General features: G+C 42.4%; 1 protein-coding gene across 1 annotated transcript in view; it reads left to right on the top strand.

The window, feature by feature from the left end:
* LOC140225418 (uncharacterized) overlaps nucleotides 1–14,275 on the top strand; it is a 43,235-nt gene extending 28,960 nt beyond the window's left edge. Inside the window, exon 2 of the mRNA XM_072304302.1 lies at nucleotides 11,953–14,275. Within this exon, the coding sequence (XP_072160403.1) occupies nucleotides 11,953–11,956 (4 nt within the window). The 3' untranslated portion in view covers nucleotides 11,957–14,275. The remainder of the gene's footprint in view (nucleotides 1–11,952) is intronic.
* The last annotated feature ends 3,583 nt before the right edge of the window (nucleotides 14,276–17,858 follow it).

The following is a 17,858-nucleotide window of genomic DNA, read 5'->3' as shown; positions in this document are numbered from 1 at the left end:
CTTACAGAAAATTTTCCTCGAAAATTGACGAAATGCCTGAAGAACAATGTAAATATTCATCTTTTTCCCAAAATATTTGCGGCTGTCGATAGGAGATTTTCCATGAATGAGATCGCTCTGATTAAACCACTCGGGGGGGCGCGAAGGGAGCCCCAGATGGCGCGATACGCCTTTTGAGGCTTAGGTCGGAGGGCGTTGTGTCATTAGCATGGCGCATGTGTGACAAAAGTCCTTTAAGCAGCCTCTGCCGTAATGATCGGAGCTATACGCGAGCCGAAGGTGTCGCCTCTCATTCGGATGAAATTTCTATGCAAGTTGTGGCGGCTGCACATGGTAGTATCGTATCCGAACTCAATATTCGGCAGGATGTCACGGTTGTCACGCGGGACATCATTTTTCGACGTGACCTGAAAGACCCGAGTGCTCGAGAAACTATCAATCATGGAACTCCTCTCGGGGTTCTACACCAGTAATGAAAGCTCGACTCTCAGCTTTGAGTATCCGTTCAAGATTTAGAGGAGTACCAAAAGCTACTTAGTTCATACGGTCCAATTTTCCACCCCGTTAAAATGGGGCACGATTACTTTCAGTGAAACTGAATAATTTGTATTGAAAAGTGCCCAGTTCTAAAAAACAAAATAGCTTTTCATTATATGCTGTTAATAATTTCAAATTGGACCACATTGTGCAATAAGGAACTGCAATTTCTGGCTCATCCGACAAGACGCCTATCTGAATAGGGAAACTCATGACACTAATTCAGTTTTTAAAATAAGGCAGGAACTATAGTTCCTAATCGCGAAATGAAGTCTAATTCGTGTAGTTTCATCAATATTTTCGCGTTCAAAGCATGTCTTCTTAACTTCTAATTTTCTTGACCTGGAAGTTTATAAAGTCAGGGAAAACCGGGAAATGTCAGGGAGAATGACGAAAATTTCAGGGAAAACCGCGAAATGGCAGGGAGAATGACGAAAATTTCAGGGAAAATTTGTTAAATCACCTTCATTTGCTTTCTAGAATGGGTTTGCGGTTTCGAACAACAAATTTTGCTTGAAAACTATTTTCACTTATGCCGTTTTAACCATCCGCCACATCTTCAATTGTCAGGGAATTTCACCAAAATGTGTCAGGGAAATTAGGGAAATGTCAGGGAATTTCATCGACTAATATTCTGTGGCAACCCTGATTACGTGGCCGGATTTTTCGGCATTAAAGCGATTTGTCGCCTAGAGCTTGACGGCTCCCCGATGAAGTTGTGAGCTGAAAGAAAATTTGTCGTGCCACCTCGTCAAACAACAATACACCCGGGTCACTTGGGCGCATAGTAATGACAGCTGCAGCCGCTGTCGCCTATTGAATCTCAACTCGAACCTTTTTCGGGGTATTCCCCCCGTATATTTGGGTTTTAGTGTGAATTTGACAACGGTGGATGAGCGTGACGCACCGAGGCGCCTAGGAAACCGCAGGAAACGACGCAGGCGCGTCCTTTGCTGCACTTTGGTTTGCGACGTTGCCATCGAGAAGAAATTCACATTTTCCCCAATCAACGCTAATATGAGGATGACACTAATTCTACCGTACTTAGGAAGAACGCCGTATGAGCCTTCAGATGCTGTCAAGTTTCCTTCGATAGAAACCGAATTTACTGGGAAAATTGTGAATATTTTTTCCCAAAATATTCAGACTATATTGTACGCAATTTAATATAAATTAATTTAAAAGAAAAATGCGCATGAATGTCGTCAAACATACATGTTTTATGAAGGGAAATTTGGCAACTCTCGAATGTTCATACGGCGTTCTTCGTTAGCACGGCAGAATATCACACCTCGTCACAAAAAAATCTTGACTCCAAAATCAACAACTATTTTCTCTCCAGTCTTGACACCTGAAGTTCCCTTCGAAGATTCCCAGAGTGGACAATTTTTTATCTTGCTCTCCTTGTTCCGCTGAAAACCAAAGGATTTCGCGTAAATCCGGCAACCATCGGTACCGTCTTGTGGTTTCTGTACCGTTCGAAATGCTACTTCTCTTTCAGCTGGCGCCACTGGTCGCTCCCAGCATCCAATTTTCCGGATGGACGATGACTTTATTTGAAAGGTCAAGAAGCATTTTAGTAATCACTAGAAAAAAACACATTGGATCTAGAGTCCAGACTCTTGAAAACATTGACAAGAAATAGGACTCTTGATTCAATCAGATTTAAGCTTAAATTAAAAGGAAATCCGCTCGAATTGAGAGGCTTGGTTCTTGATTTAAGCTTAAATCTGATTGAATCAAGAGTATTTTTTCTTGTCGATGTTTATAAGAATCTGGACTCTAGATCCAATTTGTTTTTTTTCCAGTAATAGAAAAGTCCACGAAACAATAAGTGGGATAACTTTTAACCCTTCACGTTTTGTACGATGAGGAAGACATAAGCTTTCAAAGTTTCCACATTATGTTTTTCCTTTCCCATCGCCTCGCTCCACTGTGCGCCGCGTCGCAGCGAACATGTTTACGTCTTTATCAAAATGCAAAAACCGAGGGCAACGGCCGCTTTTTCGACAGTTGGTCGAAAAACCGCCTCCTCTTATCGGGGAGCGGATCTGCGCCGCTCGGAGAGTCCTCAACTCGCGATGTACGCCGATGCAGAAGAATTTGCTGAGATGGATGGGCGTGGGGGCGATTTGGGGGGGGGGGGAGAGAAAAGAAGACATCTAAAAAAACGGTGGAGCATGAACAGGCTGAATATCTAATTAAATAATTGGGAACGAGCGAGATGCAGGCGTGAGCGCAAGGAAAGGAACTGAATTAACACCACAGCTGAGTTATAAGAATCGCTTTGGTGATCGATGCCAAATTTCTGGAAAAGTGTCGCGTGAGCTCTTAAGTAACTGATGCAATTTTAGGTAAAAAGGAGTGTAGAAGTTCACGCCTTTGCTGCGGAAAACGCGTGTTCAGAGTCCTCAGGATGGAGAAATAGATGCATCGTACTTGATTGCTGTTGTTTTTCAATGCATTTACTCATAGGTGCTTTAATATGCACGTAGGTCATTAAGACCTACAAAGTAGTAGTACAAAAAATTGAAAAAAGGCAAGGAAAGAATGCACTAAATTTGGAGATTAGGTTGTTTCAAACGGGAGGGATTTGATGGGAACATTCTGGAAACACGGAAACAAAGAGGAGGAAAAATTTTGAATCGTAGCTTTTCTCATATTCAGCCTTTCCAACTTAAATCCTAAAATTTTTGTTTGAGGTTATGTTCTATTGTTTTGAGTCAAACGATACATCAAACCATTATCGAATACGATCTACAAAGGGGTCTGTCACGCAGTCTTTAGCACGTGACGTCTTTTTATGGGCAGCCCTTAGCTGCAAAATGTCTCAATTGGACGTATTTTTACCAAACAGACCTAAGTGCATTAGGGCATGAGCCCTGAGACCTATTAGAATACACGCATAACAGAGCTCACGTCGTAACGCACATAGTTCCGTTCGGCAGAAATTCTTCCAATTCATTGATAGAATCGCATTCAATCGGAAAAAGAATGCGAATTGAGCCGTCGAATGCCCTCCCTCACCTCTCCTCCACTCCTTGCAGGTGCGAAAGAGGGGTAAAAATCGGAAAAGCGTCCTCGTCGTCATGGCAACGGCGCACAGCCGCCCAGTGGATCGGATCAGTGGGAGGGGTCGGACAAAATTTGGAAACTTTAAAAGCTCATACCTCCGTTCATACAAAACTTAGAGGTCTTAAAAATCGGTTTACTCGTAAAATTTTCAACAGAAATCAACCCTCAAAGTTTAAAATTCGACGAAAGAAACATCTATATTTGCAGTTATTATAAAAAAATTCATGTCCAGTGATTCGGTCCATTGTGCGGCGCACAGTGAATCGAGTCAATTAGAGAGGTCGGACATGGACTTTTTAATGAAAGCTGCAAATTTTGTTGTTGATTTCGTCACATTTTAAATTTCAAGGGGTGTTTCATGAAGGAAATTTCACGAGGAAACCAATGAAACCACTTTTGGAACTTCAAAGTTTTGTATACACGGAGTTATAAGCGTTTAAAGTTTCCAAATTTTGTCCGACCTCTCCTATTGACTCGATCCTCTGTGCGGCGTCGCGGCCACTTACACCGCCGAGACCCGCGAAGGAGAGGAAAAGCCGGGAATCGGTCACTCGCGAGCCGCGGAATAAGGATCAAGGCTGCGCTCGCTCGCGAGAAAGAGAGGAGAAAGAGAGCAAGGGGGGAGAGGGGGGGACGCGGGGGGCTGTTTTGTTAAAAGCAGCGAGCGTAATTTATGCCTGCTAGCTTTCCTGTTATTTATGGGGGACGTTTTAATAGTGCACTGTGATAATCCGCCGGAGATGTATTAATCAAACTGTCTTAGAGACCACATTATCGCTATTCACGCTTGTTTTGCATCGGGTATATGCCAAGTTCAACATTTTGCTCTTCCACGCTCCCCCCCCCCCCCACAACCCCCTTGCACCGAGCTTGGGTCAAGCACCGTTGCCGTCTGCCTGGACTCTGGGGAGATCTTGAGTCTCTTTATACCGAGAGCGAAGACAATGCGAATCCATTCCTGATTGGTTCCCGTATTGAAGGCGCTGGAAAAAAAAACACATTGGATCTAGAGTCCAGACTCTTGAAAAGATTGACAAGAAAAAATACTCTTGATTCAATTGGATTTTTGCTTGAATCAAAACGAAATCCGCGTAAATTAAGAGGCTTGGTTCTTGATTTAAGCTAGATTTTGATTGAATCAAGAGTGCTTTTCCTTGTCAATGTTTTTAAGAGTCTGGACTCAGATCCAATGTGTTTTTTTTTTTTTTTTTAGTGTGTCACGAACGGGAATAAAGATTACATTTTCCCCCATTGCAAAGATTCGAAACTGGAATGGACCGGGGGATGGGGGATACGGCAAGGAAAAATGGAATGAGAGAGGGAACGGAGACAGAATTCGGGAATGGATTGATCAAAGATTACAAAAAACGTCCGATTTGTGTAATCTTTACTCCCGTTTGTGACATCCATAAGCCGCGTCGTCTCAACTCTCTCTATGAAGGGACTCCGGGGAGATCGAAGATTTTGAGTTTTGCGCCATGGCGGCGTTCGAAGACCGTGGTCTTGTAGTATTCTTTGGATTTTCAGTGACGGTTGTTGTGCCCCCTCCCCCTCCCCCCTCCCCCCTCACCGAAAATTAACGAATATAGCAAAATTAATTTAAAATTTATTAATTACTATAGCGGAATTAATTAATGGTTTCCTGAAAGGAAAGAAAAATATTGGGCGAAACTTGACAACATTCGAAGTCCTGTACGGTGTCCCTCTCTAGCATGCACTTTTGTCGTTATCCGTGGTGCAACATTTTACATTTGGCAACATTGAGCCATGCAGTCGTGGTTATCGCAGGTCGCTTTCATTTGCACTTTATCTGCTGTCCGTAGTGCCCCCTCGCCCCCTCGCGAGGGGGGCAAGGTGCTCCGGGTGCCCCCTACCGATTTTGAGCCGGTCCCCCATCCCTCCCGTCTGCTCCCACGCCGAACCTCTTGGAAAAGGCTCCAATCAATGCGGAGTAATGCACCCAACACCGACCAAATCTCGAGGAAAAGGATCAAACGCCGGTGGAAAGTTGCGGGCTAATCGTCGGATTGATCGTAAATCTGGCAATCGGGCTTGCACCTCGAGGACTTCTGCGAATCGGGACTTGGGATCACTCCCTCCCTTTCGAGCGATTTAGACGTCATGCCAATTTACTTTGCGCTCGGGATAAAGTTTCCTCGTGTTGTCAGATTTCATGTTTTTGGGCGACGTTTCCGCGTTTTTTCAGAATCTTGCTCAGGGTTGCAGGGCGTGATAAAATTCAGTGAAGTCTTCGAACAGATTCAACCACGTTTTCCAGGGTATCTACGAGTCCGGAAGTAGTACAGATTTTTATAAGAGCGGTCCGGAAATACTGAAAAAGTGCTGAAATTGTGTAAGCTAGTCCGGAATTTTTACATTTTTCGTAAATTTCGTCGCATTTTGAGCGAGAAATTCAAATTTTTGAATTTTATCGAATTTCGTCAATTGCAGGTACCGAATAAGTATCGAATTTATATATTGAGGAGGCACTGAATTTCTTGGGACTGTACTGAAAAAATACTGTAAAAGCACTGATTTTTGGTCAGCCTGTTATAGTAGACACCCTGGTTTTCTCTACAAAAATTGGGGGGGAAAAAACACATTGGATCTAGAGTCCAGACTCTTGAAAACATCGACAAGAAAAAGTACTCTTGATTCAATCAGAATCTAGCTTTAATCAAGAACCAAACCTCTTAATAAAAGCGGAATTCGTTTTGATTCAAGCAAAATCCGATTGAGTCAAGAGTATTTTTTCTTGTCAATGTTTTCATGAGTCTGGACTCAAGATCCAATGTGTTTTTTTTCCAGTGAAAAATAAAATGGCGACGGAAATTCGGAAATGTCGCATGGCGCTTGTGATACTTGCAACCGGTGCTAGTTTCCGATCATCGTATCATCCTATCTTTTCGTTGAGTCTCGGCTCCGGGATGCTTGGCTTCGATGCCCGGCTCCTCGCCGCGTGGCTGGTGGGAAGAGCTTCTGGCGAGAGCGCGGATGCAGCGAGAAAGAGGCGGGAGGACGAGAACCAAGGGCAAGGCCGGCGGGTGGAAAGCACCGGCTCGACTCGGGTTCAACTGTGACAAGCAGACGACTATTGTTGTCAAGTCGAATCGGCAATGGATGATGAAGATATAATCCGTGCACCGAAGAACAGTCGCCGCGGGCCGAGCATTGAAAGTTTAAAGGAATCGACAGTTTATGACATTGAATGGAGATGTTGCATGTGTGAGGAATTTGCGATTTGACAGTTGATTCATTTGTAAAAGTTAGCGAGAAACACGATGGTGCCACTGGTTTTCTCAAGTTGAGGCCAAAATGGAGGGAATATCCCACGCTATCCTCAGAGTTCACCTCTATATCAAAACAAACTCGTCGCAAAACACGCACTGGCGCCTACAAACCTAAGGGGCTACTTCACGCATTGCGCAATGCTTGAAGTATCCCCTTAGGTTTGTAGGCGTCAGTGCGCGTTTCAAGCTGGCAGCACACCGCGACGTGTCGCAGCGTGACATAACCTTGCCCACAATGGAGATTATGCATGTGTGAGGAATTTACGATTTGACTGTTGATTCTTTTGTAAAAGTTCGCGACAAACACGATGGTGCCACTGGTTTTCTCTGAAATCATGCTCAAAAAAAGCTCTCAAGTTGAGGCCAAAATGGAGGGGATATCCCGCGCTATCCTCAGAGTCCACGTCTACATAAAGACAAACTCTCCATGCAAAGATAGGGAGCAAATACATTAGCAGTGATGCCGTGTTTTCAGTTTTGGAGTCCCCGAATACAGTGGCAGCCCTGTCAATGTATTTGCTCCCTATCTTTGCATGGAGAGTTTGTCTTGATGTAGAGGTGGACCCTCAGGATAGCGTGGGATATCCCCTCCATTTTGGCCTCAACTTGAAAGCTTTTTTTGAGCTTGGGAGTTGATTTCAGAGAAAACCAGTGGCACCATCGTGTTTCTCTCGAACTTTAACGTAAGAAACAATGGTCAAATCGCAAATTCCTCACACATGCAACATCTCCATTGCGATGTATTGCATGGTTAAGATATAGCAGTATCTTGCATGGTGAAGTAAACTGTATACAACCAGAAAACGCCTTCAATTTTACGTGCTGCAACCGTCATCTACACAGGAGTACGAATAGTTGCTCGTTACGAGCAATAGAGCTCCCCTCATCACAATCTAAATTATACGTAACCAGAAAACGCCTGCAATTTTTTGTACCGCAACCGTCATCTACACAGGAGTACGAATAGTTGCACTCTTAAAGTGCCTCCAAATTACCTTACTCTCCGCATATAGGCACTATGGTTCTAGACGGCAAGTTCTCATTGTAGAACAGCTTGGAGCGTCTGGCAGCGATGCTGAGGATCGTGATGAGTGTGAAGCGACTATTAGCTCTGTTTTCGTTGCGCCGAGCCGAGTCGGGCTGAGCCGAAGCTTGATCCGGCAATCATTTCACGACATAATGACTTAATACTCCTCCGGATCCTCGGTGCGCGCTGCCCGGTGCGATCCACCGTTCCTCTTTATCGGCACTCTAATTATCCCCCGACCCCGAGACGGGGGACGGGACTACCCCCCCCCCCCCCCCCCCCCCCCGAGACCCCTCACGCTCCGCCCGTACCTCTTTTTCTCGTGTTTATTTTCACCCTCTGTCACTGTTCTTCGACACCCTCTCGCCTTGCTTCTTCGTTAATAGACTGATTTAGTGGCTGCGTCAGTGCTCCCATTTCCCGGAACTGGTACCGAATTGCGGAACTTTTGAGATTTTCCGGGAATTTACCCGGAACTTCTGAGGTTCCCCGAAATTTTCCGGATTTTTTGCATTTTCCGGAACTCTTTTTTTGGGGGGAGTTTTGTGGCTTCTAACCGGAACTCTTGAAAAATCTAAGAAGAATCCCGGAACTTTTGACGGTCATGGAGTGGAAGACATTGGAACAAAGAAGTTTCGAATCCCGAAAGTTTTGACCTCTGATTCACGTCCTTTGCGCTGTGATGAGAAACTCCGTCCAAATGCTTCTCACAATTGAAATTTCTCGTGTTTAATGAGACTACAATTGGACCGCGTTAAACAGAAAGGAACCAAGCCACATCAGCTATTGCCAAATTTATCAGGGGAATTTTATTTTCTACGAGAGAACGCTTGTGCGGATTCCTTTGAAAATTTTAAGGAATTTGCTTTGTATTATGGAGAAAATCCATAGACATTTGCACAAAAATCCGCACAACTGTTTTCATGTAAAAAATTAAATTGCCCGATTAAATTTGGCAATAGCTGATGTGGCTTGGTTCCTTTCTGTTTAACTCGGTCCAATTGATTACCGGTCAATCACTAAATTTTCATGAATTAGCACAATTAGCTCACGAAGAATTTGTACTTGAGGTTATGTTAGTTTGTTGTGGTTTGAACCAAGAGTTCGATATTATATCGAATGACGTCGTCACTAAATTAGTCAATTCAGAAATCAGAGACAAAAAGGAGACTCTGGTTATGGTGTGGTGTAAGATGATGGCTAAGGGTTGCCGGTCAGATAGCAGATGCGGCCTGGAAAACCACGAAAATCAGTGAAGGTCAGGGAATTTGTGACTGTCAAGAAAAATCGGAAGGGAATTTCTAGTCCGGTGGTTAATTGTGATAGAGCTTCGGGGACTTTAACATAACATAGGAAAATAGACTTCTTAAAAATCCACGCTATCTATTGGTTGACTGGAAGGTATAAATTCCATAGTATCTTTACAAAAACTTCCTTCTCTTTTTGTGCTAAAATTTCTGATCAGCAGGGGACCCTGAACCTTATGCCATCGGCATCGGCAAGAATAAATGTTGCGTTTCTCGTAATCGAGGCTTACACGGGATCTGCCAACGCGTGTGCAACGAGTCAAGTGTCGTTCGGGTAAACGAGGGCAATCATGCAAATCTGAAAACTCCATAACATAAGAAATGGCGTCCATATGTCTGGCGCGATCAGCAGAAACAGCGTTGCCAGTCTCACTACAGATAGTAAAAATTTTCTTTCATGTATATGTCCTTCTAGTTTCGAACATTTTTAGTAATCAATCAGTTTCCATTATTTTGAAGCTGAGGGAACTTCCATTTGATATTCCTTGTAAAAGAAATCCAGTCGTAGGTATCAGAAAGGAGAGATCAAGAAGTGTCCTCTTGTCTGATAATGAATTCCAGTTGCTTAAAAAGGAATTACTTTTAGGGAAGCATTGATTACGCCTCTCTCTCTTACAGTTACGTATACTTTTATAGGGAATTCGGGTATTACTAATGTGTGGTTCTAGTGGATTATCCGAAGGAAAAGAGGTAAAAAATTGCAGATGGCTCCTAAAAATTGATATTTCTAGTCTAGGTGGCTCCTAAACCTCTAGGGGAGAGCAGAAGACTGACATGACTGATATTCTTCAAAACATTCCAATTTAAAGGCAAAGAATATCTCACCCAGAGACAGTTAATTCGATACATGACGGAAAAATGCCCGGACTCACCCGAGGATCCTCTTAACCCGTTTGGGTAGATGTATGCTTAATTTCAGTGGCGCGGTATGCTTTGCGATTTATCGATTGATCTGTCATTTAAACCTATAGAAATGGATCGATATACAGGGTGTTCGCAACGAACACTCTAATAATTGATTCTTTACCATAGCTCCAAATAGAAATATCGATGATCGATCATTCACGCCACGCCACTGCTTAATTTCTCAGCCGTCGCTGTATTCTGACCATCAATGCTGAATGCACTGAAAAAAAAATCTCGGTGTATTTACCAAGAAAAGGGTAAAATCACGAAGAATTCAGGGTTCTATTTGATCCTAGTTTTTTCTTGGTAAAATTACCATCTATGGAATTGGTAATTTTACCGAAAAATCTCGGCAAAATTATGGACTTTCTCGGTAATTTCACTGATCCCCGGTAAAAGTGCCAATATTTTTTATCGACTGTGGTAAAATTACCGAGATAAAATGGCAAAGTTACCGGGAATTGGTTACCAATGAAAGGGGTATTCTTACCTGAAAAAACAGTAAAAATGCCGGTTTTTAGGTAAGCTTACCAGTCGGTCTTGGTAAAATTACCAATAATTGGTATAAAAAGTGAGATGGTAAAGGTACCAACGGACCTTGGTAAAAACGCCGAGAATTTTTTTTCAGTGTACTTTCTGACCAGCAATGCTGAATGATGGCAAGGCGGCAAGACTGGAGACATGGCGAATGACATGCACGTCGATGAATCTCGATCATAATTAAATTACGCCGCATCAGCGCTCCAAATATCGTATCGTGAGAAAGACGGAAGGACTAGTCTCCGAAGTTCGGTTTGCGCCAACTAGTCTTATGCTGAGCGCACCGTTTCAAAATCGGCACCGTCACGATGTGCCGGAAAGTCTCTGATTTATCGAAAACTCAGGGTATTCGCGCATTACGTAATGCACTCGTTTCGAAGCATAAGTCAAAACAAACGGTTGTTGGCCCTTCCTGGAATTCATGCAAGATGCGCTTTAGGAATTCCTGCAGTACATGCAAAAACTTTAACAGGCTGCTAATTGGAATGAACGTTTTATTGATTGAAAATATAAAAATTAGCCGAAGTTTATTTTTAGTTTTAAGTTAAACCGTTAAAAGGACTGTAATTAACAGCCCGAAAGAAGCTTGTTTTACATATCATAAGAAATGAAAAAAATAAAATAAAATGAAATGACGCAAATGATCTTAATCGTGGGGTTAAATTACTTTTCCCGACTCGGAGTATATATTTTCTTCGATATTGAGCCATTTCATTCTGTTAGTATTTTTTAGCGTTTTTGACGAGTTTGGTCATGAGAGAGGAACTTCACACGCTAGTTTTGTCCAAAAAACGGGCTTAATTTGGTTAAAATGCCGTATGAACATTCAATAGTTGGCAAATTTCCTTCGATAAAATGTTCTTTTCCGAGGAAACTTATGAATATTTTTTTCTTCAAATTTTCAGGACTTTTCGGTGGAATTGCGAGCAAAATTTTCTGAAAAATTGGAAGAAAATATTCCAAAGTTGACCAAGAAACTCGTGTTTTATCAAGGGAAATTTGGCGACGCCTGAGGGTTCATACGGTGTTCTTCCTTAGCACGGCTGAGCACGACTCTGAACACGACTTTGCGTCAGCGTGACTTTTTCGTGAAAAACTCTCAAAGCCTGAAATTGTTGCGCATCTCGCAAGAAATAAATTCGCAAGTCGTTTGGCAACATTTTGACGTCATAATTATCGAGCTCTCCTCTCTTTCTTGCCCCGAGTGCTTTATCGTCCTCCAATCGCCTCACTCTGCAGTTTTTAACTCTTTTTGTTTTTCTTTTTGCAGGTAAGTCGTCAGCAGTAATTTTCCGCCGTTTCCTGTTCGTATGATTGGTCACAACCGTGAGTTATTTTATTTTTAAGGTCAATGATGCAATTTTTAAATCGAGCCGACCCCCCTTCCCCCCTCCAAGGCGTTCGTTATGCCTCTTGGTAGTCATTCATGAAATTTCCGCCGGCTCTCGCTGAATCGCAGATGAAACGGACTTGATTTAGCATTTAGGAACTATTATTTCTAGCTAATTTTAAAACAACGTTCGTGTCAATACTTCCCTTGCGCAGATAGGTCCTTTTGTGAGTGAGTAAGAAATAGTAATTCCTTTTTACTGAATATTGTGCAAATCACCTTCTTTGCGTGCTAGGCGTATTTCTGGGGGCATCTGTAATTGAAATCTCACATCAAGCCGAACTTTAAAAATAAGTCGATTACTTATATTGAACTGTAGAGAGCTCTTGATTGCGTGAATCAAAAATGCAGTTACTAGAACCAAGAGTTAGGTCAACAGAACCGAATCGTACGGTCGAGGTGTAAGATTGTACCCTACTCAGTACGTATTTCTCAACTTTTTTTTTCCTTCGAAGAAACTTATGAAGTATTGCGATCGTTTCAGTGTAAGCGAACTCCAATCTCAAGTAAGGAACGATTTTATTGTGTTCGGTACCCCTTGAGACTTCGGCACAGGCTGGTCAAAAGTCTGGATGCTAATACTTCTGTGCTAAGGAAAAACGTCGTATGAACATTCAAGAGTTGCCAAATTTCCTCCAGTAAATTTTTATTTTTAAGGAAATTTATGAGTATTTTCTCATGAAATTTTTAGATAATAAATCTAATTTCGGATAAAATTCTCGGGAAAGTATTCACAGATTTCCCGAAAAATTCACATTTTCTCCAAGGAAATTTGGCAATGGCTGAAAGCTCATACGGCGTTTTTCCTTAGCACGGCAGAATAAAGGTGAGTTACTGTTCTGCACTTTTTTATTTTCATAACTTGCGCAAAAGGCAAGTTTAAAACGAGGATCATCAGACTGGAAGAACGGCTAGGCTGCACAGGCAACTCGCCGTGCAATGTAGTAGATATAAATATTTATCACTTGCAAATCAGTTTTTTATCGGTGAAAAAAAAACTCGGGAGAACTTAATTCTAACGAATAGTGCTAAATGCGTGTATTTATTGCAATGGATGCATTCTGCTCCGTGATCCCGAAATTAAAGTGACATTTTATACGCCACGAGGAAAAAACCAGAACGGATTATTTCGTCGTCGGTGACTAAAACGCGTAAGCGCAACTAGAAATGAGCCATTTCGACCGTAGAACCCCACGTTCTCTATTGCTCACGTGGAGTCTGCAGTTGGGTCTTTTTGTGAGGAGACCGGCATATTTTCTGTAAAAGAGGGAAAGGAGTGGATAAGTGGGTTAAAGGCTTGAAACGTGATACTTTTTTTTAGGCAGTCGGCGAAATGAGCAATTAAATTCCGAAACTTGAAGGGACTTTTACTCCTGACGTTATGAGCGTACTTGAAATAAAACCCACTTGAAAATATTGCACATTACTCCCGCTTCACCGTACCGCGACATGTCGCCGAACAATTGTACGTTTTTATGCTGAAAGGAACTACGCGCATAGGGTTTGCATGGAACGTAGGTCATTTTAGCGTGAATACCTCCAATTTACATTCTTGTCTCTCCCTCTTTGTGCTGTCCGGTTTTTTTTCCTCTCGATGGACGCTCTGAGAAAAATGGCTTGTATTGTCACAATATAATTTCTCGAGGCTTATCTGATTTTTTATGCCCTTGTCAAGGAAAGAATCAGGCTCCCAATATATCGATGGTTAATGTCGAAAAATGCGTATCACAGATTGTGACATTCTAAGTCTCCACTTGTGTTTTATAGTTTTTCAAGGGGAACTGACCAAATGTCTCCATTGAAATTTTCTGTGAATTTTCTTCTGTCATGAAAAAAAAATTGCACAGATTAATTGTGATTAGTATTTTCTGAAAAAAAACGAAGTATACCGGGATATTTTCAAAATTTGTATTTAAGAGACGCATTTTCCACTGCAAGTAAAGAAGCTGAAAGGAATTCCGCAAATAAAACGGATTCCAGGCTCTTTTCACGGAAAAAAGCGGTATAGTCTCCACAGTTTGGCCACTCTGAATAGGCTAAGAATTTGTCCGTTGCGAACTTGCCCTTTTCGATTAAAGCCAATGAAGAGTGAGGCGTAAAGTCCCGGTCGTTATCCCAATGTTGCCACGTAGTGACGAATACATCAGTTAGTCACACAAAGTTAAGAGGCTTTCAAACCCCCATAATCATTGTGTAAAACTATTCATGTTAAACTGCGTACTTCTCGGTTTCTAAGTTACATGTTCGCGGGTTTTTTTTTTTTTTGGTTTTTTTTTTTGTTTTTTTTTTTATGTGCGCATCGTGTTTTACGCGTCGATTACCTTCAGCTAAGTATACTCGCAAGTCAAAATTTGTTCATGGCTTGGTAACCTATTTGTGAAATTTTTCGAATATCGTCAGTTGGAGGTACTGAAACATTGCTGAATTTTTCTGTTGAGGAGGCTCCAATGAAGAGCCCTCCTGCGGGCTGATTGTTGAAATTGATAGACAAACCTATAGAAAAAGAAGGAAAAATGGGATATGTAGAGATTTTGTTGAAATTGATGGACAAAGCCATAGACAAAGAAGACGAAAAGAGATGTGGAGGGATCCCATTAGTGGAAGTGGGTGGTTGCAATAGACGAAGGAGGTAGGTAGGCTAGCTATAGTCAACCCATGAGAGACACTACAGTTAGTCCATCATCTTCTCCCATAGTCTGAAGGAATCACCCAAATCAACCAATAGGATGACTCAATACTCCCTATATCTTCTTTGTCTATCGTTTTGTCTATCAATAATATTGATAGACAAAGAATTTTTGGGAGGGTTCGAATTCCTGTGAGGAGGTTTTGAATTTTCTGGGAATGTTCTGAAAAAGTACTGATATTTTGCCAGCCTGTTTTAGTAGACACCCTAGTTCTCTTTAAAGAATGAATGAGGGTAGAAGACAACGACAGGTGCTCGGCACTCTGAGCTTTGACCGCGAAGCTCGGCAACGGTGCCGGAGCTTTAATCTGAGCCGAGTCGGTCGTTTGGAAGTTGAATGTCGTGGGTAATTAATTGTGGCCGTGATTGGTCAGTGTCGTCGTTGTCGTCGTCGTCGTCGTCGGGGGTCAATTGGTCTTCCGGCCGCGGGCGTGGGTCCTCGGAGCGGGGCGCCCGGACCCCGGAGTCGGACCAGGACCCCGCTCGGACCTCTAATTGACTCGGCTGTCATCGCCAATCACCCCGAGAGCAAGACCAAGACGAGACGCTCCCGGTATACGCTCTCGGTATACGTAGAGTCCCTTTACACTGAGAGTCAAGACAATGTGAATCCATTTCTGATTGGTTACCGTATTTTAGGCCTCCACAGTGTCACAAACGGGAATAAAGATTACACTTTCACCCATTGCAAAGATTATAATCTGGAATGGACCGGTGAATAACGGGTTCGGCAAGGAACAAACGGAATGAGAGAAGGAACGGAGAAAGGAATTTGAGAGTGTGCCGATCAAATATTACGAAAAGCGTTCAATTTGTGTAATCTTTATTCCCGTTTGTGACTCCATGAGGGGGTTTTGTCTTGACTCTCAGTATAAAGGGACTCTAGGTATACGCTCCCAGTATATTCTTGCGGAGTACGCGCCTAGAGTATCTGTATACGGGAAAGTATTGTCATCTCAACCCTTTTACTACAAAAAAAGTGTGCCGCTCTCTGATCGGTCGGCTATCATGGAGCCCCAAAGTTGGACCAGTCTAAACAAACCCCAGCCCCTCCGCTCCTAGTTCAGGGTGTCTACAAGTCCGGAATTTCCGGGAATAGTACTGATTTTTTAAGGGCGGTCCGGAAGTACTGAATAAGTGCGGAAATTCCGCAAGAAGGTCCGGAATTTTTCTAATTTTTCTGTCCTTTTTGCCTCAATTTGAGTGGCATTCAAATTTTTTAAATTGTTTGAAATCCGTCAATAATTGGAGGTACTGAAAAAGTACTACATTTTTCTGTTGAGGAGGTAATGCAACCGATTTTAAAACCTCGAAGTTTTGTATGAACGGAGTTAGGCTCTTAAAGTTTCCAAATTATGTCCAACCCCTCCTGTTGACTCAATCCTTTGCGCGCCGACAGATGATGAAACAATGTGGCATGTATTTTGACCTTTAAATCTTTTTATATAAAATTATTCATTTAAGAAAAAAACGATGAAGGAACTGCAAAGTGGGCATTAAGTAAGTACTCTCGAATGAAGCAACTTATTTTTTTTTTTTTAATTTAGTTTTCGCGACCTGTTATGATTTGTCCACCAAAGTAGATTCAACAAGTCCGAATCTTGACCCTGTGAAACACCAAGCGACAGGAAACGCGAAGATGGGTCACGACGGACCCAGACAGCCGAGTTAAAAAAGGACCCGAACATTTTTTCGGCAATTCATTCCAAACAGTTAGCTTTTAGTTCCTTCCCACTTTTGTTGCGTGATTTAAGTCCGTAATTATATCAATCCTACCGCGATAAAATCAGTAAGGACCGAAACCAGAGCTGACCGTACGAGCCCAATTAATTGATCGATCGGTTAATTGACCATCAATTACGGCCGAAAGGCGAGCGAGCACTTCTACAACTTCGGCGCGACGGGGGAACGTACCCAATTAATCAGGCCGTAAAAACGGGAACGAAAAAAAACGAGAAAAAATCGCGGCGAGACGACGACACGAAAACAAAACACTCGGTGGCGTGTTTGGGTACCATCCGTCCCGTCTCTTTTAAAATCAGAAATGGCGAGTTTCGAGTGGGTTACTGCGTCGAGACACGGGAGTGAGGAATTAAAACATTTCCAACCGACGAATTAATGAAATTCCGTGGACGAGAAAGAAAAATAAAAAAATCGGCCCGTTTTTTCAGGAGGAGAATACTCATGGCTATTTTGAATGAGCCCTAGATCTATTGCAATTTTACGTATATGGGAGCTCACCAGAAAATGGGCAAGATCTCCTTTAGAAACGACTAGTTCAGAAAAAGAAGGAACGAACGAGACGACGGAATTCGGACGAAACCCGAGTTGGGAGACTACCGGACGACAAAAATTAAGTGGGATCGCATGCCGATGTTGCGGGATAAAAGGTGAAATTAATTTGACCAAACGACGCGGTATTGCCGATTTACAGGAAAATTTAATGCCTTAGTTGTTGGAAGGAGAAGGAAACATGGCGAAAATTAGTTGCGCCTGACTTAATTTGGATTTCTGAAATTGGTATACCAAGCGACAAACAGATGGAAACGGAGCGATCCTATTGGTGGAAATGGGTGGTTGCTATAGACAACGGAGGAGAGGAACTTACAGCGAAGTGAGAGAGATGTAGTTAGTCTATCATTTACCCCTTTCGTTTATAACAAACGTCTGTTTTAACCAATAGGATCACTCGTTCCTTTTAGCGAAAATACGTCCAATTAGAAAACGAAGTGCACATCTAGTGCAGCAAGTTTTTGAATTTTGAATTTTTCAATGTAAAGAAGCTTCACGCTATGAAAATTTTGTGGAAAGAACTTTTATGGATATCGTGCCAAGAAAACTGTGGAAAGTATATTGGGAAAGTTAGGGAGTGTCGAAATCCAAGAAAATTTGTCACCCCGTCGTAGCAACCATTAAGGTGATTTCATGGGTGCCATATTTTGAGTCAGAACGATGTGCGATATATCGCATCGATTGGCTCTATTTTTTCAGCTACTAATTACTTTTCTCGAATTTTGAGATCGCCATTCTGTTGTCAGGAGACTAAAGCACTCACTTACCAATTTTTACAAACAAATTCACCGTAATGTAGGCGTGGTTT

The sequence above is a fragment of the Bemisia tabaci genome, chromosome 9, assembly GCF_918797505.1.
Source record: "Bemisia tabaci chromosome 9, PGI_BMITA_v3".
Lineage (NCBI taxonomy): Eukaryota > Metazoa > Arthropoda > Insecta > Hemiptera > Aleyrodidae > Bemisia > Bemisia tabaci.
This window is presented reverse-complemented; position numbering and strand designations above follow the sequence as displayed.